The sequence below is a fragment of the Gossypium hirsutum genome, chromosome D07 (genome assembly GCF_007990345.1).
Source record: "Gossypium hirsutum isolate 1008001.06 chromosome D07, Gossypium_hirsutum_v2.1, whole genome shotgun sequence".
NCBI lineage: Eukaryota > Viridiplantae > Streptophyta > Magnoliopsida > Malvales > Malvaceae > Gossypium > Gossypium hirsutum.
Genome location: NC_053443.1, coordinates 31,436,935 through 31,459,257, shown reverse-complemented (window position 1 = coordinate 31,459,257; position 22,323 = coordinate 31,436,935). Strand labels below are relative to the sequence as shown.

General features: G+C 37.8%; 2 protein-coding genes across 2 annotated transcripts; one reads left to right on the top strand and one right to left on the bottom strand.

The window, feature by feature from the left end:
- The first annotated feature begins 12,276 nt into the window (after positions 1–12,276).
- Positions 12,277–14,475, top strand: LOC107954674 (cytochrome P450 CYP82D47). Its single transcript, XM_016890301.2, has 2 exons — positions 12,277–13,346; positions 13,671–14,475. The coding sequence occupies exons 1-2, from the start codon at positions 12,387–12,389 to the stop codon at positions 14,301–14,303; spliced, it is 1,593 nt and encodes a 530-aa protein (XP_016745790.1). The 5' UTR covers positions 12,277–12,386; the 3' UTR covers positions 14,304–14,475.
- A 52-nt stretch (positions 14,476–14,527) lies between these two features.
- LOC107954673 (galacturonosyltransferase 8) lies at positions 14,528–17,272 on the bottom strand. Its single transcript, XM_016890300.2, has 3 exons — positions 16,795–17,272; positions 15,407–16,645; positions 14,528–15,069 (listed from the first exon to the last, which is right to left on the bottom strand). Exons 1-3 carry the CDS (start codon positions 16,972–16,974, stop codon positions 14,794–14,796), a joined length of 1,695 nt encoding a protein of 564 aa, XP_016745789.1. The 5' UTR covers positions 16,975–17,272; the 3' UTR covers positions 14,528–14,793.
- Positions 17,273–22,323: the final 5,051 nt, after the last annotated feature.

Here is a 22,323-nt window from a genome sequence, read left to right as displayed (position 1 = left end):
AGAGAAGTATTGAAGCTCAACCAGTATAGAAACAACATTTTGTTCATATGTAACTAGCTTTAGTTATTATGTAATTTGTATTTAAAGTGAATAAAATGAATTGATGATTTGAATGATTTCCAATGTGATGTAATAGCTATATGACAGCTGCATTTTGTGTGTAATTCAAGCTTTGTTTTAGTCAAGTAATTAGTGGGAGTAGTTATGTATTAGGAAACTGTCATGTAATATACTTGTCTTTATCTTAATGAAATTTGAATATGAAACTAGTTTTTGGTGTTTAATTTTTATTCAGTTCTCTTTGCATCCATTTTTTTAGTTTCTTTTCTTCTTTGTTTTGTTGAAAAACACCAACAAATGGTATACAGGGTCTGTCATCTTTGAGGGCCTTTGTTGTTGGTAGCTGTTTTCTACAAAAAAAACTTTAAAGGAAAAGGAACTGAAGCTGTTGTTTTTATTGTTGCTGAAAGATGAACTTTACACAACCACCACCACCACTACCACCACTTGTCTTTTACTGGTGACAACTACCATATTTTGGTAGTAAAGATGAAGACTTACCTTCAAGCACATGACTTGTGGAATGTGGTGGAGAATGAGACCGAACTAGCTTCACTGAGGGCCAATCCCATTATTGAACAAATCAGACAACATAGTGAAGAGTGTGCTAAGAAGCACAAAATAATGACATGCCTACAAAATGGAGTGTTTGATGTGATTTTCACTCGGATAATGGCCTATAGTACTCCAAAGCAAGCTTGGGAGGAGCTAAAGGAAGAGTTCTTGGGGTCAGACAAAACTAAGCAGTAGCAGCTGATCAACCTCAAGAGGGATTTTGAGAACTTGAATATGAGAGAATCTGAAACCATCAAGCAGTACTATGATAAAATAATGGCCACAGTCAACAACATCAGGCTCCTTGGAGATGATTCAGTGAGAGCAGAGTTGTTAAGAAGGTCATTACAACCCTTCCTGAAAAATTTGAGTTAAAAATCTCCTCATTGGAGGATTCGAGAAACTTATTAACTATTTCATTGTCTGAGTTGATAAATCCTCTTTATGCACTGGAGCAGAGAATGACCAACAGGCTGGAAGAACATCCTGAAGGAGCTTTCCAAGCAAAATTCAAAGAAAGCTCAGGTCCGAGCTATAAAGGAAAGAAACCATGGCTTGACAAGAGGGAGAAACCAATGAGGGATGCTGGGAAGAAAAATTTCTCACCATGCATTCATTGCAAAAAGTCCACACATTTGGAGAGGTACTGCTGGTACAAGCCTGATATTTAGTGCAGGAGCTGCAAGCAGTTTGGTTACATTGAAAGTGTGCGAGAACAAAGGAAGGGCACAAACTCAGCATCAGAATTAAGCTCAGGCTGCTGAGGATATTCAAGTTCAAGAGGAGCATGTTTTCACTGCATCCTGTTTTGCAACTTCAAGCAAAGTCAAAAGAGACTGGTTAGTAGATAGTGGTTGCGCTCATCACATGGCATTAGAAGAAGGGTTATTCAAATATCTCGATAGAAGCTTTGTTTCCAAATTCAGTATTGGAGATGGAAACCTTATTGAGGCCAGAGGTAGAGGCAATATTGTGATCAACACAAAGTCAAGTAACAAAACAATTTTCAATGTCCTTTTTTGTACCTAATATAGGCCAAAATTTGCTTAGTGTTGGTCAGTTAATAGAAAAGGGTTATTCACTTGTTTTCAAGAATAACTCATGTGTTATTGAGGACACATTTGGTCAAGAACTAGTCACAGTAGCCATGACTAAGAGATGCTTCTTGCTACATGTGAATCAACTGGAAAAGGAAGCCTATACTAGTCTTGCTAATAAAGCTAGTTTATGGCATAAAAGGTTAGGCCATGTCAATTATAGATCACTTGGATTGCTACACAAATTCAATCTGGTTGAAGACATGTCCAAGGTTGAAGTCAAAGACAGAGTTTGTGAAATTTGTCAGCTTGTGAAGCAAGTGAGACTGCTATTTCCAGGTAACAAGGCATGAAGGGCTCGAGACAAACTTCAATTGGTCCATATTGACATTTCTGGGCCAATGAAGACCCCTTCTTTGAATGACAGCAGATACTTTGTGTTTTTTATAGATTATTATACAAGGTTTTACTGGGTCAATTTTCTGAAAAAAAAAGTCAGAAGTACCTGAAGTATTTAGCAAGTTCAAAGCCTTAGATGAGAATCAATCAGGTTGCAAGATTAAGGCCTTGAGATCAGACAATGGCACTAAGTACCTGTCAGATAGGTTTCAGAAGCTTTGTGAGCAGGCTGGAATCCAACATTAGTTAACAACAATCTATACTCCTAGCAAAATGGAGTTAGTGAAAGAAAGAATCGAACAGTATTTGACATGGCAAGATGTCTACTGGTTGAATACAAATTACCAAGCAAGTTTTGGGCTGAGGCTGTGAACACTTCAATGTACCTGCTTAATAGATTACCAACCAATACTATCAAATAAAAAGTCCTTTTAAAGCCTGGTTTGGACTTAAGTCAACGTCTCACATCTAAAGGTGTTTGGCTGTGTCTGCTATACACTTATCCCAGCTGAGAAGAGAACCAAACTGGAGAAAAGACCTGTGACAAGGATCTTTGTTGGTTACAACAGCACAAAGAAATGCTATAAAGTCTTTGATCCCTCCACCAAAAGGATTATGGTGAGCAGGGATGTGAAATTTGATGAAGAAAGTTTATGGAAATGGAATGGTGCAGATGTAAGCTAGTGTGAACAAGGTCAACAAGATAGTGATCTGCAACCAGATGAAGAAAAAGAGGTAATTGGTGATGATTTTGATGATGTACCTGTGAGAGGCACAAGAACCATCACTGACATCTATCGAAGATGTGATGTGGCAATACTGGAGCCCTCAAGTTATGATGAAGCTGTTAAAGAAAAGTGTTGGAAAAGAACCATGAAAGCTAAAACAGAGATGATACAAAAGAACAATACTTGGGAATTGGTTGACAGACCAGACCAAAAGAGAGTTATTGGTGTGAAATGGGAGTTTAGGGTCAAATACAATGCTGACGGGTCTCCAATAAAACGCAAGGCAAGACTTGTGGTGAAGGGATACAGCCAGAAGTATGGCATTGACTTGCTAGAAAGCTTTGGCCCTATTGCAAGGTTAGATACAATAAGGCTTCGGTTTGCCCTGGTTGTACAAAAGAAGTGGAGAGTGCATCAGTTGGATGTTAAGTTTATACGAGTCACAAAGGCCCAACCCAAGCTCGACAATGTGATGGGCTCAAATTACCACAAGGCCCAATAACGAGGTCAAAGGCCAGACAAATGCGTTCCAAACTAAATGGGACCATTCAGGAATTTGTTAGCAAGGCCAAAGATGCGTACACGAAAGAAAGAGAAAACCAAGATGCACTTTCTTGTTTTCAATAAAATCAAGAAACCGAATCTTGGCCCAATTTTGCTATTTGGAGCGATTTTAAGAATCAAGAAAATTAAGATTTCAAATCTTAGAAATCTTGGCCCTAGAAACCGAATCTTGTAGCCAAAGCGCATTGGATCTCCATTACGAGCATCAACGAACCAATTTCGGTAGGAGATGGACTACAAGCCCAAGTTCTTGAAGGCAAGGCCCAATAAGATGATTCCAAGCCCAACCAAGAAGTCAAACCATACTTAGTTAAAGTGGCCCAATTTGTAAAAGATTTTAATTGTTTAAATATCTAGTTTAATTTTTAGACTTTAGGATTATTATATGTCAAAATTCGGTCCAAGCAGCCCATTAAAATGCCTTGGCCGAATTTCCCTTTTAATTTATTAATTAGTTTTTTTTTTAAGTTTTCCTAATGAGATTAGGAAATAGATAGAAGGCTTATTAATAGGCATGGTCGGCCACCCTATTGAACACATTACAATACATTAAAATTTCAGATTTTGCTGAGTAGAAATTCTCTTTGAGTTTTCTCCAAGAATTCTCTCTTGAGTTTTCTTTAGAAGTAGTTTTAACAATCTTTTTGATTTTGGGAGCCATCTTCAGTCTTCTTCTTGCCATTGATCTTTATTGGAGGGGAGATTAGAGCCGTTTCAAGGGAGTTGTGAAATCTTTCGGGATGTCAAGGCTTCTTAGGACTTTATCTTTATTTTCTTGCTGTTCAATCTCTTTTTAATTTCTGCTTGTGTCGATTTCATTATCTAACTTGTTTAAGATTTCTTGTTGCACTTCCAGCCTTCCTCAACATTAAAGAAACTGATCGGCACCCTTCTTGGCAGCAAGAATCAATCATTAATTTGTCTTTTCCATTGATCTTGCCGTCTATTCATCACAATTCTAATTAAATTCGGTTTGCTGGAATTTGGAGTTTGATTTGCTATTTTGGATGTTAATCTTTTCAGATTCGGCTTGGAAAGTTCATAAACGTCCTTGATTATCAAAGATCGTTCTTAACCCATAATTTCCTTCTTTCTTGCTGCACGATTCCTAATTCTAATTCAATTTTCGTTTTTTTTTGTGATCTACTGAATTAATTTTTTGTTTTGGTTCAATTGACCGAATGGGCTGAATTGGAGACTTCTTTGAAGCTTATTCACGTGTTCTTGACTTCTGAATTCCCTAATAATAAGTGTTTCGATTCTTGGTTTATTCTTTGCTGATTTAGAGTTTTTATTTTAGATCTAGAAATTTTAAGATTTGATCTTTCTGCTTTATTTCAGATCCAAGTGTTTAGCCTTCTTTGTAGGAGTTTCGCGTGACTTGACAACTTGATCTTAGTTCGCGCGCAACTCTCTATCATTTGGTATCAGATTTTGGGTGTTTTGGGTATTCTTGGTTGATTTCTAAACTGATCTTTTTTTTTAAACAACAAACAGCAGTTTTACCCAGAAAATTTTTTGGAAAAAAATTCATTCGAATGGGTAAAAATTTTTCGATTGATTTGAAATTTTACATGCATATTTGTGGCACTGAGATTGAATACAAAAAATATTTCCCGCAAAAAAAATCTGTCAAAATGTCAAAAAATTGAAAAAGAAAAAATCCAATAAAAATTAAAAAAATATTCAGTGGGTTGAATTTGGTGCCCAAAATTTCCAGATAAAAAATTCAATATTTAAGGACATTCCAGATTTAATTTTGTGATTTTTGGAGATCGGGAACACCTCAAACGAAGTTGTCAAGTTAGTCCACAGTTTTTCGGGTTTTTAGATTTCAGCAATTTTTATTGATTCTTAGCTGTAGGTGTTCATTTGTTTTGCTTTTATTCTTCGATCTAATAACTTCTTGTTTCTTGTGTTAATAGGATTTAAAGTGTGCACAATTCTTCCTCGGTGCAACACAATTCAATTGGTGTCTAGTCAGTTTTTGAACTCCTAGCGCAATTAGGATTCTTTGGTAGTTTCGGTTCATACACTTTCTAATTGATTGATATAGATTCTACTAAAGAACTCACAAGACTGAATTCTACCTCTTTGAGAATTTGATTTTCCTTTTTGAGTGATTAACGGTGAGATTTGCTAATTTTCCCTTTTGAGTGTTGAGTGTTAGTTTTGCAGGTTTTTGAAAAAGGAAAAAAATGTCGAGAGTTGGTCAAGTTGATGATGACCATAATGATGTCCATGATAAATTTAAAAAGATCCAACAACAGTTAGACGAACGGGCTGCCTTACTTCGAACATTGGGTGCTACTATCAATGAGATGCGATTGGATCAAGAGCCTCAGTATCGGGGTCCAATTAAAGATGATGTAGATAACCAGCCTCGTGCTTATAGGCACACTCCTAAACGTGTCCCTAGAACTGACTATGACGTTCATGATTGCGGACAACCCTCTTTGGCAAAACCAAAGAGTGAGCAGCAACGAGAACATCTCTTTCATACTCGCTGCCATATACAAGGTAAGGTTTGTAGAGTTATTATTGATGGTAAAAGTTGCTCGAACGTAGCCAGCACGACGATGGTGGAAAAGCTTTGCTTAACCACTACCAAGCATCCACGACCTTATCAACTACAAGGGCTTAGCAACGAAGGCCAATTTAAGGTCACTCAACAAGTGCACATCGCCTTTTCTATCGGCAAGTATCAAGACGAAGTCGTGTGTGACGTAGTGTCTATTCAAGCCTACCATTTGTTCCTAGGAGAACCATGGCAAAGGGATCGAAAGGTCACCCATGATGGTCGTACCAATAGGTATTCTTTCAAGCATCAAGGAAGGAAAATCACCTTAGTGCTGCTCACTCCGGAACAAGTCCATGAGGACCAAATCAAACTAAAAAATTCTGTTGTTAAAACAAGTAAGGAAAAATAAAAAGGAGAAGAGAAAAATAAAAGTGAAAAAGAAGAAAATAAAAGTGAAAAAGGCGAAAGGAAAGCGAGAGAGAAACAAAAGAAAATGTGAATGAAGTGAGTGAAAAAGAGAGATAGCTTAAACAAGGAATGAGTGAAGAAGAAGAGAGTGCTCAAACACAAGGGAGGAATATTTTTTCTATTCCCCATTTGAAATCACCTTGTGATGTCTCTTTGTTTCAGGTTTGCAAGATTCCACCCATGGATAGGTTCCATCTTCATTACCCTTCTACCGAGAGACGTTTTCAATTGATTGAACAAGGTAAAAATGATCCTCGTTATCCCACCTCTAATGGTAAGCAAGGTGAAGTTTCTCTATTCTCTAAACAACTTCATTCAACTCGTATTGATGACTTTGCTCATGACTTGAATTTTGAAAAGGTACTGTATGTTATTGTCGATAATTGCCATTCTTGGATTGATGACATTTTAATTTACTCAACAACATTAAATGATCATGTTTTCCATGTTAGAACGGTTTTAGACATTCTAAGAGCTGAAAAATTATTTGCCAACCTTGATAAATGCATATTTTGTTGTGATAAGCTAATATTTTTAGGTTTCATAATTAGTGCTCAAGGTATTCATGTCGATGAGGACAAAGTTAAGGCAATCAAGGAGTGGCCAACTCCTAAATCGATAACTGAGGTGAGATCTTTCCATGGTTTAGCTAGTTTTTATAGACGATTTGTGAAAGATTTCTCCACTATTGCTGAGTTGGTGAAATCCTTACACGAGAAGGCTATACAACGAATAACCAAAACAAATGACATCAACACCAACAAAGCAAACAAGAGGTGCAAACGGGTTGTCTTTGAACCTGGAGATTGGGTTTGGGTCCATATGCAGAAAGAACGATTTCCTACAAAAAGAAAGACCAAGTTGGACCCAAGGGGCGATGGGCCTTTCCAAGTACTCGAGCGGATCAACGACAATGCCTATAAAATTGATCTACCTAGTGAGTACAATGTAAGTTCTACTTTTTATATGGCTGACTTGTCCCTATTTGATTTTTCAGATTCAAGAACGAATCTTTTTGAGGAAGGGGGGAATGATATGAGTCACAAAGGCCTAACCCAAGCTCAAGAATGTGATGGGCTCAAATTACCACAAGGCCTAATAACGATGTCAAAGACCAGACAAATGCATTCCAAACTAAATGGGACCATTCAGGAATTTGTTAGCAAGGCTTTAGATGCATACACGAAAGAAAGAGAAAATCAAGATTCACTTTCTTGTTTTCAAGAAAATCAATAAACCGAATCTTGGCCCAATTTTGCTGTTTGGAGCGATTTCAAGAATCAAGAAAATCAAGATTTCAAATCTTGGAAATCTTGGTCCAAGAAACCGAATCTTGCAGCCAAAGCGCATTGGATCTCCGTTACGAGCATCAACGAACCAATTTTAGTAGGAGATTGACTACAAGCCCAAGTTCTTGAAGGCAAGGCCCAATAAGATGATTCCAAGCCCAACCAAGAAGTCAAACCATACTTAGTTAAAGTGGCCCAATTTGTAAAAGATTTTAATTGTTTAAATATCTAGTTTAATTTTTAGACTTTAGGATTATTATATGTCAAAATTCGGTCCAAGCAGCCCATTAAAATGCCTTGGCCGAATTTCCCTCTTAATTTATTAATTAGGTTTTTTTTAAGTTTTCCTAATGAGATTAGGAAATAGATAGAAGGCCTATTAGTAGGCATGGTCGGCCACCCTATTGAGCATATTACAATACATTAAAATTTCAGATTTTGCTGAGTAGAAATTCTCTTTGAGTTTTCTCCAAGAATTCTCTCTTGAGTTTTCTTTAGAAGTAGTTTTAACAATCTTTTTTATTATAGGAGCCATCTTCAGTCTTCTTCTTGCCATTGATCTTCATTGGAGGGGAGATTAGAGCCGTTTGAAGGGAGTTGTGAAATCTTTCGGGATTTCAAGGCTTCTTAGGACTTTATCTTTTATTTTCTTGCTGTTCGTTTTCCTTTTAATTCTTGTTTGTGGTCGATTTCATCATCTAACTTATTTACGGTTTCTTGTTACGTTTCCAGCTTTCTTCAATATTAAAGAGGCTGATCGGCATTCTTTTGGCAGCAAGAACCATTCGTTCATTCATCTTTTCTATTAATCTTGTCGACTTTTCTTCTCAATTCTGATTAAATTCGGTTTTCTGGAATTTAGAGTTTGATTTGCTGTTTTGGGATTTAATCTTTTCAGATTCGGCTTGGAAAGTTCATAAACGTCCTTGATTATCGAAGATCATTCTTAATCCTTAATTTCCCTCTTTCTTGCTGCACGATTCCTCATTCTAATTCAATTTTCATTTCTTTTTATCTGCTGAATTAATTTTCTGTTTTGGTTCAATTGACAGAATCGGCTGAATTGGTGACTTCTTTGAACCTTTCACGAGTTCTTGACTTCCGAATTACTTAATAATAAGTGTTTTGATTCTTGGTTTATTTTCTGCTATTTTTGGGTTCTTTGATTTCAGATCTGGGAATTCTAAAAGTTAATCTTTCTACTTCGTTTTAGATCTGATCGTCTAGAGTTTTCGTAGGAGATTTCGCGTGACTTGGCAACTCAATCTTGGTCCGCACGCAACCCTCTATCATAAATCTACTTTCTTGAATGACTTTCTCAAGGAAGAATTTTTCATTGAACAACCAAAAGAGTTCAAACTTCCTGATGAAGAGGATAAAGTTTACAAGCTGAAAAAGGCCTTGTATAGTCTAAAGCAGGAACCAAGGGCCTAGTATGACAGAGTTGATACATATTTGTCTAGGCTCGGGTTTGAGAAGAGCATCAGTGAGCCTACTCTCTATGTGAAGAAATCAGATAATGAAACCCTACTGATTGTGTCATTTTATGTGCATGATTTGTTGGTAACTGGAAGAAGGGGGAGCTGATTGAAGAGTTTAAAATGCAAATGCAAGATGTTTTTGAAATAACTGACTTAGGAGAAATGGCTTACTTTCTTGGCATGGAAGTGAATCAAACTGATCATGCCATCTTCATAAGTCAGCAGGCCTTTACCTTGAAGATCTGAAACAAATTTTGCTTGTCAAATGTTAAAACAGTTAGCACACCAATGGCTCAAGGTAAGAAACTAAACAGCAATGGCGACCATGAAAGAGTTGATGAGGAAGAGTATAAAAGCCTTGTAGGTTGTCTGCTTTACTTGACAACTATTAGGCCTGATATCATGTTTGTTGTTAGCCTTCTTTCTAGTTTCATGCATTGATGTGATGTTGTTCATTTTAAGGCAGCCAAAAGAGTTCTTAGATATGTGAAAGGTACTTTGGATTATGGAGTGAAATTTGAGAATGCAAAAGAACTCAAGTTGATAGGGTATTCTGATAGTGATTGGGCAGGAACCATGGATGACATGAAGAGTACATCTAGTTATTTCTTTAGTTTAGGCTCAAGGGTTTTTTGTTGGAGCTCAAAGAAACAACAAACTGTAACTCAATCCACAGCAGAAACAGAGTACATTGCAACTGCTGTAGCTGTTAATCAAGCCATTTGGCTTAGGAAACTTTTATGTGATTTGAATGAAGATCAAGTTGAAGCTACTAAGATTAGAGTTGACAATTAGTTAGCTATTGCCATGGCCAAAAATCTAATATTTCAAGGCAAAACAAAGCAATTTAAGATTAAATTTCTTTTTTGTTAGAGAGGCTGAACAATCAAATGAAGTTAATCTGATTCATTGCAGCTCAGAAAACCAATTTGCTGATATTCTAACTAAGTCTCTCAGTGCTACAAGAGTTGAGAACTTAAGAAGAAGTATTGTTGTTTGTAGCATACAATCCAAGGAGGAGTGTTGAACTTTGGCCTGCAATGCAACAGGAGAGAAGCATTGAAGCTCAACCAGTACAGCAGCAACATTTTGTTCATATGTAACTAGCTTTAGTTTTTATGTAATTTGTATTTAAAGTTAGTAATATTAGTTGATGATTTCAATGATTTCCAATGTGATGTAATAGCTTATATGTCAGCTATCTTTTGTGTGTAATTCAAGCATTGTTTTAGTCAAGTAATTAGTGGGAGCAGTTATGTATTAGGAAACTGTCATGTAATATACTTGTCTTTATCTTAATGAAATTTTAATATGAAATCAATTTTTGAGGTTTCATTTTTATTCAATTCTCTTTGCATTCGTTTTCTTAGCTTCTTTTCTCCTTTGTTTGCTGAAAAACACCAACAGAATTACATACATAGCCTTTAAATTCAAGTTGGTCCTCTCTACTAATTGTTTATTAGTTTTAGGTAATTGGATGGTTAACTATTTTTTTTATTGGCTATTGTTTTGCCTAATGCTTCTTCGGAGTTTGTCAAATTTATTGTTATCCCACATTGGTTATATTCAAGATGTGTTTCTTCACTAATTGTTAATTGATTGGGTAAACTACATTACTAATCATTAAAGTAAGGGTAAATTTTAGTTTTGTCACTTAACTAGAAAAATTATAATTTGGTCACTAAATAATTTAAAGTTTTCATTTAAGTCACTGAATCATTCAAAAGTTTTTTTATTTCAGAAAAAGTTTTGCCAAAGAGTTTCAAGCGACGATTTGACAATCGGTACAGTGGATCAGTACCAATCATGAGTAGAAGAGCACACCTTGGATCCAAGTCGATTTAACAATCAGTGTCGGAGATGGGAGAAAAAGGCTATTTGAATTTTGGTTTACTAATTCGTGATATCCAAAAATATTTCATGAAAAACAAATTAAATTGTAGAAGAGAAGTGGAAAGATAACTTTTGATTGGCACAGGCATGACGAACAAAGAAAGCTATATAACATCAATTTTAACAACTTAGCGACTTAAATGAAAACTTTTAAATAATTTAATGACCAAATTGTAATTTTTTTTATTTTAGTGACTAATTGTGTAATTTAAAGGTAGTTGGCTTTTTATTTATCCAAACATGTTTGAAAAACTATGAATCTGGATTTCATATATAAATTATCACACTGATCTCGATTTATGTCTTACTTATTTTAGACTTTAATCGCAGCAGCAAGTGACAGCACATCCGTAACAATGACATGGATTTTAGCCAACTTGATGAACAACAAACATGCCTTGAAGCGTGACAACAAGAACTAGACCTCGAAATCGGTCGAGATAGATGGGTGCAAGATTCTGATATCGAGAAATTGGTATATCTCAAGGCCATCATTAAGGAAACATTTCGTCTATATCCAGCAGCCCCTAGATCAGTTCCTCACGAGGCAATGGAAGACTGTCGTGCTAGTGGCTACCACATCCCTAAGGGCACTCGTTTATTTGTTAACTTATGGAAGTTGCATCGAGACCCACGAGTGTGGTCGATCCCTGAGGAATTTCAGCCTTAAAGATTTCTTAGAAGTCATGAAAAAGTGGACATTTTGGGACAAATTTTCGAGCTTCCATTCTGTTCCGGTGGACGGTCTTGCCCCGGGATGACTCTGGCATTGCAACTGACACACTTAACGATTGCTCGCCTGCTTCAAGGATTTGACTTAACTACACCTTTCAATGCCCCAGTAGATATCAGCGAAGGAACAGGTGCTGTCATGCCCAAGACAACTCTTCAACTTGTCCTTACTCCTCGCCTTCCTCGTCATCTTTATCGACTCGAAATGTAGCAGTGGTAATTCAATGATTAATGTAAATTTTGAATAAAGATGGCCACTGTTTGTCTGTTGACTTACTAATCTCTTTATTTTTAGCAGCTATGGTTTGAAAAATAAGCACATTTGGTTTAAAAATTAGATTGCTATAGTTGAGTGCAGCCTTTGATGACCAAATCTATTTACATCTAATGAATAAAGTGTGTGCATTGAGTTTGGCAGCAAAGTTTGCCTACTTTTTGCTCTCTTATTCTTCTTTTTTTTTTTCTTTTTTTTTTCATTTTTGTGTGATTGAGATAAAATACTGCCATTTCGATCAACCAATGAAATTGTCATAAGGCCCAAGCAGATATGACTTGCAAGCATTGCTCCACCCCTACTAAAACCAAGCAATAAATCACCCTTAATCAGTTAATCTATTCTTACCACCCTCATCCCTGTCTCTCACTTTAGACCTCAAGTAATGGAATTCTCATATTCTGTAGCGGCAATTGCAGGGATTTTAGGATTGGTACTATTCTACAAACTATGGAGGCCAGGGACTCCAGGCGACCAAAGTAAGCACCTAGTGTTAGCCCCAGAACCTTCAGGAGCCTTGCCACTCATAGGGCACATGCTGCTCCTTCGCGGTCAACGAACCCTTGCTCATACCTGGGCAGTCATGGCTGATAAATATGGCCTTATCTTCACTTTCCGGCTTGGAATGTTCCCTGCCCTTATAATTAGCAATCATGAAGCAGTCAAGGAGTGCTTCACTACCAACGACAGGGTATTAGCTAATCGTCCACGATCAAATGCGGGAATATACCTCGGCTACGATCATGCAGGCTTTGGCTTCGCTCCTTATGGAGAGTATTGGCGCCAGGTACGAAAATTAGCCATGGTTGAACTTCTCTCTACCCGTAGGCTTGAGACATTAAAGCACGTCCATATCTCCGAGGTGAACGCATTTATCAAAGATTTGTACTTGTTTTGCATGTTAAACCAACAAAATCCCAACCCAAAGTTGGTCATTAGTCAAAAACTTGAAGCCCTGACCTTGAATACGATCATGAGATTGATGGCAGGCAAGAGATATTTCTGGGACACCACCGATGGGGAAGATGATGAGGAAGCAGCACATGTGGCAAAAGTTATCAAAGATTTCATGTATGTTTCTGGACTTATATCTCCATCGGAAGTAGTACCGTTTCTAGGATGGATGGATTCCATGTTCATGGGACAAGTGAAATCCATGAAGCGTGTTGCAAGAGAAATAGATTCCATTGTTGGAGAATGGGTGGAGGAGCATAAACTAAAGAGGCTGAAGAGTGAAGCAAAACCAGAAAACACTCCGGATTTCATCGACATAATGCTATCTGCAATTGAGGAGGATTCCATGTTTGGCTACTCTCGAGAAACAATTATCAAGGCTAATGTAATGGTAATATTCTTTATTTCTACTCTTTGGACTCAAAACCAGACCCTTCTTCGCCATACTACCTTCATTTTCCTTAACTTTCCCAGTTTGACTTGGTCTTTCGAGTGGATTTCAGCATAGGATTTGCACCATACAATTGTAAACAAGAAAATGACATTTCAGCTAACCCTTATTACTGTCAAGATTAAGCAGTTGAAAATTGGATGTTATTTACAAAGTTCAAAGGATGTACATTATGGCATTAGCTAGACATTTTTAAGATATCCCTTTGATGTAGTATTTACATTCAACCAGCTAAGTTGTCGAAATTTTTATTTTCTGGTGTAGAATTTATTCTTAGCAGGCTCAGACACAACATCCATTACATTGACATGGATATTGTCAAACTTGATGAACAACAGACATGCCTTAAAGTGTGCTCAAGAGGAGCTAGACCTCAAAGTTGGCAGGGACAAATGGGTTCAAGACTCTGACATTGAGAAACTAGTCTATCTCCAGGCTGTTGTCAAGGAAACATTGCGGCTATACCCACCAGGACCGATATCAGTTCCCCATGAGGCAAGTGAAGATTGTAGCATCGGTGGCTACCACGTTGGGAAGGGCACTCGTGTGATTGTGAACCTGTGGAAATTGCATCGGGACCCTCAGGTTTGGTCAAATCCTGATGTGTTTGAACCAGAAAGGTTTCTTACAAGCCATGCAGATGTGGATGTTCTGGGACAACATTTTGAGCTGATCCCATTTGGGTCTGGGCGACGATCTTGTCCAGGGATCACATTGGCATTGCAAATGACACACTTGACCATTGCCAGCATACTACAGGGGTTCGAGTTATCCACACCTTTTGGTGAGACAGTGGATATGAGTGAAGGGTTAGGCATTACCATGCCCAAGGCTACCCCACTTGAAGTTATCCTCAGTCCACGCCTTCCTTCTGCAATGTATCTGCACAGCACTTAATCTTATAGATGACTGATAACTATGTAGGTTAGATAGCTCTCCTACTTATTTAGAGCCTCTTTTAGGCTCTAATAATGGAACTTCTTTATCATGTTTATAGCAGTTAGAATTGTATGAAAGTTAAATTTCCAGTTTTGAATGGGTATCTCTAGGCCTGTTCCCCCGCGTTGAATGATATACTGAACCAACAGTTGGAAAGGAATAATGAAACAATATATACTGCATTTTAGACGACTAACAACTTGGAACATTATGATTACAGAATAATTTAACAGTTGAATATCAGCTTAATAATTTTAATTGCAACACCTGTATGAACAAACTAAAAGCAAGCATTCTAAAATTAATATAACTATGCTATGCCACGCTACACTGGAGTACAGTAGAGGCTAATTTCCTTCCACGCAGAATAACAATAGTTTGCTTAAGGTGAGATTGAACTTCTTGTTAAACAAGCTCTTTTGTAGCTGGTGATCCTTTTTTTTTTTATTTAGACACCGAAATTGCAGGCTTGGACGAACTCCAAATCAAAGTCAACATACTTACTCCAAAGAGGCTTGAACTGATTCATGGCAATATCTAGCCACGGCTTCATATTCCCATTGAAGTGCACCACCGCGGCATTGCGGATCTCATCCATGCTAATGCTTGGATTATAGCCGAGTCCAAGAACGTGCCATGACTTGTCTAACGGTTTCGTCGTGGAGTAAAATGTGATCAAACCAGGGGGCAATGTTCCCAATTTCCATAGAGTCCTATTCTCATTCTGCAAGCAAAACCAAGGGAATATGAAGCTAATTAGTCATAACCTCATCTACTATGGCCCAATAATAGTAGTGATAAAAACAAACAACAACATCAAACTATTAAAACCAGAAGCTGCTAGCATTTCCACATTAAACTTTGGCGTATTAATAGCTGCTATAGCAGTTTCAACAAAGTCAAAATAATATACTTTAGTTCAGCAACGGTTTACTCAATCTAGACTATGGAACAAGCTGCATTATCTAATAGCATAAATCAAGCACCAAAAGTAGCATGAGAGATGCTACAAGGCATAATAAAGCAATCAGAAAAACAAAAGAGTGTCGCTCGAAGCTTACCAGATTCTGCCAGTAATGATACTCCTCAGTACACTTTTCCCTCCTCCAAGCATCCAAATCAAAGAAATTCATGCCATAAGCCCAAGCACAGGCTTTGGGGTTAAACTTTTGCTTAATCAATGGATGCGAGAAATTCATATACTGTGCATACCGATGGAAAGACCCAAAACAAGTCTCTACTGCCCCATTCACTTTCCCATCCATATCAATCTTCCACAACCCAGTCAAATCCTTCTGCACCACAATATCATCATCCAAAAACAATATCCTATGCAACTTGGGGTACATCTCCGGTAAATAAAACCTCAAATGATTCAAGATTGATAAATACTTGGGGTTCCTAAACTTCATGTTAGTCGTATCTTTCGTGGCATTCTCCAGCGTGTTCTCAAAATAAAACTTCTGCAGATTAGCCGATTCTAACTGTCTTAACACTGGAACATAGGATGAATTCAAAAACTTATAATCCTCTACCGCCTTCACTTCAATATGAGCTCCATTATAATCTTTCAATTTGAACATAACCTGCATTGCCCCAAGATTCATCTTGTCCGTCACCACATGGAAAACATGTTTCCATGGCTCTTTCGCGTTCTTCGTGGCTGAATTCACCACCACGGATGCAGCAAGAACGTTATCAGAAAAGATAGCGTAATGGTAAAGCTTCGGATCCTCGAATTCCGGAGGCATTGGTTTCCCTTCATCTGTATATTTGTCCGGATGCGAGATTCGTTCCTCCATCAACCTCATTGCCAAACAATGTAAGCTTTTTGGGATCGATTTAGCGGCGATAAGGCTGGAAAATGCGCCTTGCTTTTTGGCTTTGGTCAGTTGCTCGTTGACAGCAAAGATGGTGTCTTTTAGTTTCTGGATCTTCAACTGGTTATCGAAAGATTCCTTGGCTTCCGAGATCATTTGGCGCGTGGCTTTGATTCGCTCTTTGACTTCTTTCTCGAACTGTCGTAGCAAGGGCTCGTCGATGGAGAGCGAATCGGTTTCGAAGAGAGCCTGATAGGATGGTTTGCTAATGAGATCCGAGTAGTTTCGAGATAGATCAGCAAAAACCCTAACGATCTTCGAGTTTTCGAGCTTTAGCTTTCGAGCGTAGGAGGCGTAGGCGAGGACAAGAGAGCGGTGGTCGTCGGCTTGTTTCCGGATCTGGTCCAGCCGGGGCTTGAGCGGATCGGATTTGAGTGCCAAAACGGACCTCCTTGTGGATCCAATTCCAGTGGAGAAACCCTAAAAACACCAAAAGAAATAGAAGAAAAAACAACGTCGTTTAATCAGTCACCCTGGAAATGTGCATTTCTCATCTTTTAATTGATCTTAGAATCGAAAAAGAGTGAAATTAAATGTCGAGCCAATAAAGTTAGTTAGTTAGGACTTACAAAGTTGGTTTGGAGATGAGGAGAATGAGAGTGGGAAGTGAAGAAAAAAGAAAGAAGAAAGAAGAAACAGAGTGCAACAGTAATGGCAGAAGCCAATAGTCTAACAGTAAAGCCAAAACCTCCAAACATTGGGCCTCCGCCGCCGACGCCGATTCTTGATGTACGTTGGTGATTTGCCATCTTTCAGATCAATCACCGGCGCATCGAAATGAAAAACAGAAACAAAAGGATAATGATAAGGAAAGTTGAGAGGATAACGAATTTGGTGATGGTGGTATGGCAGTGGCAGTCGCTCACTCTTTAATTGTTTGCGAGTGTGAGTGTGTGTGTGTGTTTTTCATTTCTTTTTACCTAGATGGAGAGAGAGAGATCAATTAGAAAATGTACGGGGGAGATCAACGGCTGTGATTTTCGTTTAGCTAATTTGAGTGATAGCTGCCACTTGGAATCTGGCTAGCAGGAAACGCGGAATCCCGTCTGACTGTCACTCCCTAAGTTTTTTCATTTACTTATCAATTTCAATTGCTTATTAGATTTTTCGTGTTTCTTAATAACGGGTAAATCAGCTCAAATTGAAATGGAATCTGGGAAGGGTGATACAGCTTCAGTGGGAGACAATGGTAGGAGATCCGCAAAAAAGGTTAGGTGGAGGTCGGAGGATCCACCGAATCCGGACAATCCTATTGTTAACGACAAAAGTATGAAAGTGGTCTCGAATGATGTTCAAACGGTGTCATGGAAAAATAAGCTTTTAGTTACCACAGTTGAAAGGATTAATCTGTAGAATGAAGAAGACTTCGAGTTACTTGAGGGTGATGCAAAAAAAAAATCGTTGATTGCATCCCTTCCGTCACTTTCTCCGAACAAGTTTATCAATTTATTGCGAAGTGCATGGTCCGGACTATGGTCGTCAAATTGTTGGGAAGGAAAATTTCATACATTACCATGACCAATAGATTGCAAGCTATTTGGAAAACTAAGCAGTCATTACAAGTTATTGACTTAGAGAACGATTATTTTTTGGTTAATTTTCAGGATGATGATGAATACCTTCATGCGGTGTCGGGAGGTCCTTGGACAATTTTTGGCCAATATCTCACTGTAAGGCCGTGGGCACCTTCGTTCACAACAGATCAAGAGTTTCCCACTAGTTTGTTGGTTTGGATCAAATTGCTTCGGCTGCCGGAGGGCATGTACACGATAAGCCTTCTAAAATTCATTGGAAGCATAATTGGCCCGGTTGCAAAGATAGCCCGCAATACCGACAATAAGTCTATGAGGTAGTTTGCGAGACTTGCGGTTTATATTGACCTTGGGAAATTGCTCGTTTCAAAATTGCAAATGGACGAATAGTTCAACGTGTGGAATAGGAATCTATGTCTTTGGTGTGCTTCGGGTGTGGGAGATTCGGACACTCTTGTGATGCATGTCTGCATAGGCTTGAGAAAGGAGAAACAACTGAAGGGGTTACGGTTGAGAATCTCGACAATGATACAGTGGCTCAAGGAGGGATTACGGATAGGAGCTCCAACAAAGATGCTATAGCACATGGTAGTGACAAAGAGGATCAATTTGGGACATAGATGCTGGTGGAACGCAAATCACGACGGAGGCCCTTGACGGCAACGAAGGAAATTGTCGACAGCATTGATGCGAGGGCCGAAGGATCAAGGTTCAGCGTTCTGAGCAAAAATTACGATGAGGTTGAAGGGATCAAATGTACTGCTTTAAATGGTAGCACTGGAATTAAGGGATCTGATGGGGCAATTTTGGGAAAGGTTTTGCCAGCTAGGGGGAAACTATTGTCTAACCTCCAAATCAAATATAAAGTGTTGAAGAAAAAGTCATCAAAGAACAAAGGTAAAGCTATTGTTTTAGTGAATGGGCCGAAAACTAATTCAAATGTTTTAAAACCAACTAACAACCAAGGGCCCTAATCTAGGTAGGTAGATAACCCATTCAACGATGGATCAAAAATGGGTCTGAAAATTTTTAATAATGGTTCTGATCTAATCAGATTTCAAGCGATTAGCCATGATTTAGACAAAGGAGAAATCTGGTCGTAAGGTTAATGAAAAACAAAGGGATTTCTTTGGGAAAGAGAGAGATGGAACGATTTCCCAACACAGTCTCGAAGGGAGACAATGGGGAGGTGTTCAGTGAGCGGCCAACGGCTGAGATAGAAGGGTTAAGCGCTGATATGGGAAAAATACCAAGGGGTATATCATAGGGGGAGTTATCTGCTCTTCCGATCGACTGGGCTATTGATGCCTTAATTAAGGGCTTATGTCAGGAGGTTGAGAATGACACATCTATGGTAGGTGGAATCTCGATGTTACAAGGGTCGGATAATGAAACTCTGGTTTATGCTAATTCGGAATGAATCCTAGTTAGTGTCTATAGTAGCCTTTTGTTAATTGTGCTAATGTTTCCTAATTTTCGTACCTTGTTTTTCGAACTACCAAGGGTGTGGTCATCCTCGGTTTCGTAATTTTTGGAATAAGTACAGAAAGGAATTTCATTCTAGTCTTGTTGCTCTTTTCAAAACAAGAATCAGTGGTAGCAAGGTTGATTCGACCATTACAAAATTAAGATTCAATAATTCTTTTAGGGTTGAAGCTACAGGGTTTGCAAGAGGAATTTGGGTTTTATGGGATGATAAGACTGAAGTCGATGTGCTGAGGGTTCACCCTCAATTTGTGCATGTGCGGATATGGGATACTCAAGGCCAAATGCCTTTCTTATGCACTGCGGTTTATGGTAAGCCACAAAAGAGCATGAGGGAATATATGTGGGAGGAGTTGGAAATAGTAGCCATCAATGTTGTGGAGCCATGGTTGATGGCAGGAGATTTTAACGCCATTTTATGGTACAATGAACGACAAGGTGGGGTTGAATCTCGTAATGTAGGTTGTAGCCGATTCAACTCTTTTGTTTTTCGTCTTAGCTTAAATTATTTGGGCTTTCAAGGTACCATGTTCACTTGGAATAGGGATAATCTTTTTCATAGATTGGATCGTTCCTTGTGTAATGATCGATGGCAAACTATTGTTCCCAATACTTTTGTCCAGCATCTTCACAGGTTGAAATTAGACCATCGGCCATTTTTAGAGACTGTTAATCCGACTAGCGGGAGGAGAGGGGGGAGAGGCCCTTTAGATTTCTTACTAGCTGGCTAACTCATGCTGAGTTTCGTGACATTGTTGCCAAATCTTAGAGAGCAGAATGTAATGTTGTTGAGAACTTGAGTAGTTTTATTAGTTTAGCTCATGATTGGAACAAGACTGTTTTTGGGAATATATTTGTAAGGGAAAGAAGAGCTTTGAGGGAGCTAGAACGTATTCAAGGAGCCTTGGAGCATTGTAATTCTACACAGTTAAAGGTGAGAGAAAAAGAGATACGACTTGAAGTTGGAAACATCCTGAGCCAAGGAGAATTGTTATGGGTACAGAAATCGATATGTGATTGGCTTTCTAATGGTGACCACAACACTTGCTTCTTCCATAGTCTAACCTTGAAATAGCGAAAAATGAACAAAATTGAAGCTTTGAAGATAGATGAAATTGGATGGTGTTATTATGCTGAGTTTTTAGAAAAACCATGCTATTGAACACTTTTCGAATCTGTACACTATTGATAACTACTCAATTGGGGAGTTTCCTATCAAGAGGTATTTTTCGAAAATTCGATAATGATATTATGGAAGGCCTCAATACTGGGATTAGTATAGAGGAAGTTCTTCAAGCTATTTTCAGCATGACTCCTCTTAAGGCACTAAGAGTAAATGGGATTCATGCCAAATTCTATCTAGCACATTGGGACATACTAGGCGGAAGTGTATTCAAACAATTCTGGTTCTCATCCCCAAGAGTAGTGATGCGGACTCTATAAGTTACTATCGTCCTATTAGTCTTTGCACTATTCTATATAAGATCATTACAGAAACAATTGTGATTCGTCTTTGTCGGGTTATGCAAATGGCGGTGAAACAGAATCATTCAATTTTTATTCCTTCACGCAATATTTCAGACAATGTCATAATTGCTCAATATGTAACACCCCTATACCCGGTCCAATTATATGGACCCGGTATAAGACTATTACATTTGGTGCCAAAACAGTTTTGGCTAGACACTATTTAATTTAAACACTTATACATAGTATTTTAACTTATTTAACCCAAAAATAATTAATATAAACATGTGGGGTCATTATTGGATGTTAGATTATGTTTGGAAATTATTTTAATATTGTTTTTACTCAAAACAGGGGAAAAGTATCGATACCAAAACAAAAGGTATCAATACCTTTTAAAAAAGTATCTATATCACTACACAAAATCAATACCAAAATAGCATTCTGGAACTCCGGTAATTCAAATTTTGATGAAGGTATAGATTCTTAGCCTCCGATATCGATACCAATGATAAAAACGATCACATTCTGTTTTGGCAATTTTGTAGTTCAAAGCCTAGGTATCGATACCCATACCCTTGGGTAAATTTTGGCAAAAATCAGTTTAAAAGTTCACTAAACCCCCTGCAATATATATTAGATTCTTCTCAACACTTAAGACCAATTCAAAATGTATTAAAACTACTTAAACCACTCCAAATCAATCATAATAATCATATTAGAAAATCACATTTGCAAACATACTTATAGTTTCAATAATTCATTTCATTTAGAACCCAATTACTTCAAGTAAAACCAAAATAGATAGAGTTTCAAGAGTTAGCATTTTAGCCCTGACACATGGGGACACATTTGGTCTACCTATGTACATGCCATTTTAACTCAAAATATAGTATCTACTCTTGTAGCTCTTGAGCATGTGCTAAGATGAGAGATCTCCTAGCCCGACTCTATCTCTTCGAGTCTAACTATGCCTATGCATTAAAATAAACACGTTAAGCCAGTAAAGGCTTAATAAGCACTACAAGAATAAATAAGTAAATGAATCATAACATATTTTTTTAAAATTATTCAATTTAATACATGCTTACACACGTACTAAATTCATACAACTATATCTTGCTTTAACAAAATTTAACTTACCATTGAAAGTTGCTAAACTTACTGTAACGCCTCAAAAATACATGTTTATGTTTTTATAATTAATTGACATAAATATCAATTTGCTTCAGTGGTTAAGTGTTCTAGGGGTGTGTGAGAGGTCTTAAGTTCAAGTCTTGACTTGGGCAAATTTTGAAATTTTTAATGATTGAAGTTTTAGCCTTGCTTAAAGGGTTTAAATAGAGTTGTTTGTAAAATAATGTCAAAATAGGCCTGCTGGTCTGGTGGATAAGTGGAGTGTTGGGGTGAGGGAGGTTTTGTGTTTGAGTCTGTATTTGGGCATTATTTTTGCTGCTAATGCCGTGTGGGTGTTTGAGATGGTCTGGAATACTGAAGTAGTTGAAACAGATGTGGTTTAGTAGGGAGCAAAATAGGGGATTTGGGAGTTACCCAGTTATTTTTTCTTCTCTCCTGCTAAAATTCTCTGCTGTTTTCCTCTCCATTTTTCCTTTG

Coding starts and splice junctions, on each gene's coding strand:
- LOC107954674 (XM_016890301.2), top strand. CDS start 12,387: ATGGAATTCTCATATTCTGTAGCGGCAATTGCAGGGATTTTAGGATTG. Junction 13,347..13,670: donor TTATCAAGGCTAATGTAATG/GTAATATTCTTT, acceptor TTTCTGGTGTAG/AATTTATTCTTAGCAGGCTC.
- LOC107954673 (XM_016890300.2), bottom strand. CDS start 16,974: ATGGCAAATCACCAACGTACATCAAGAATCGGCGTCGGCGGCGGAGGC. Junction 16,646..16,794: donor CTCATCTCCAAACCAACTTT/GTAAGTCCTAAC, acceptor TGGTGTTTTTAG/GGTTTCTCCACTGGAATTGG. Junction 15,070..15,406: donor ATCATTACTGGCAGAATCTG/GTAAGCTTCGAG, acceptor TTTTGCTTGCAG/AATGAGAATAGGACTCTATG.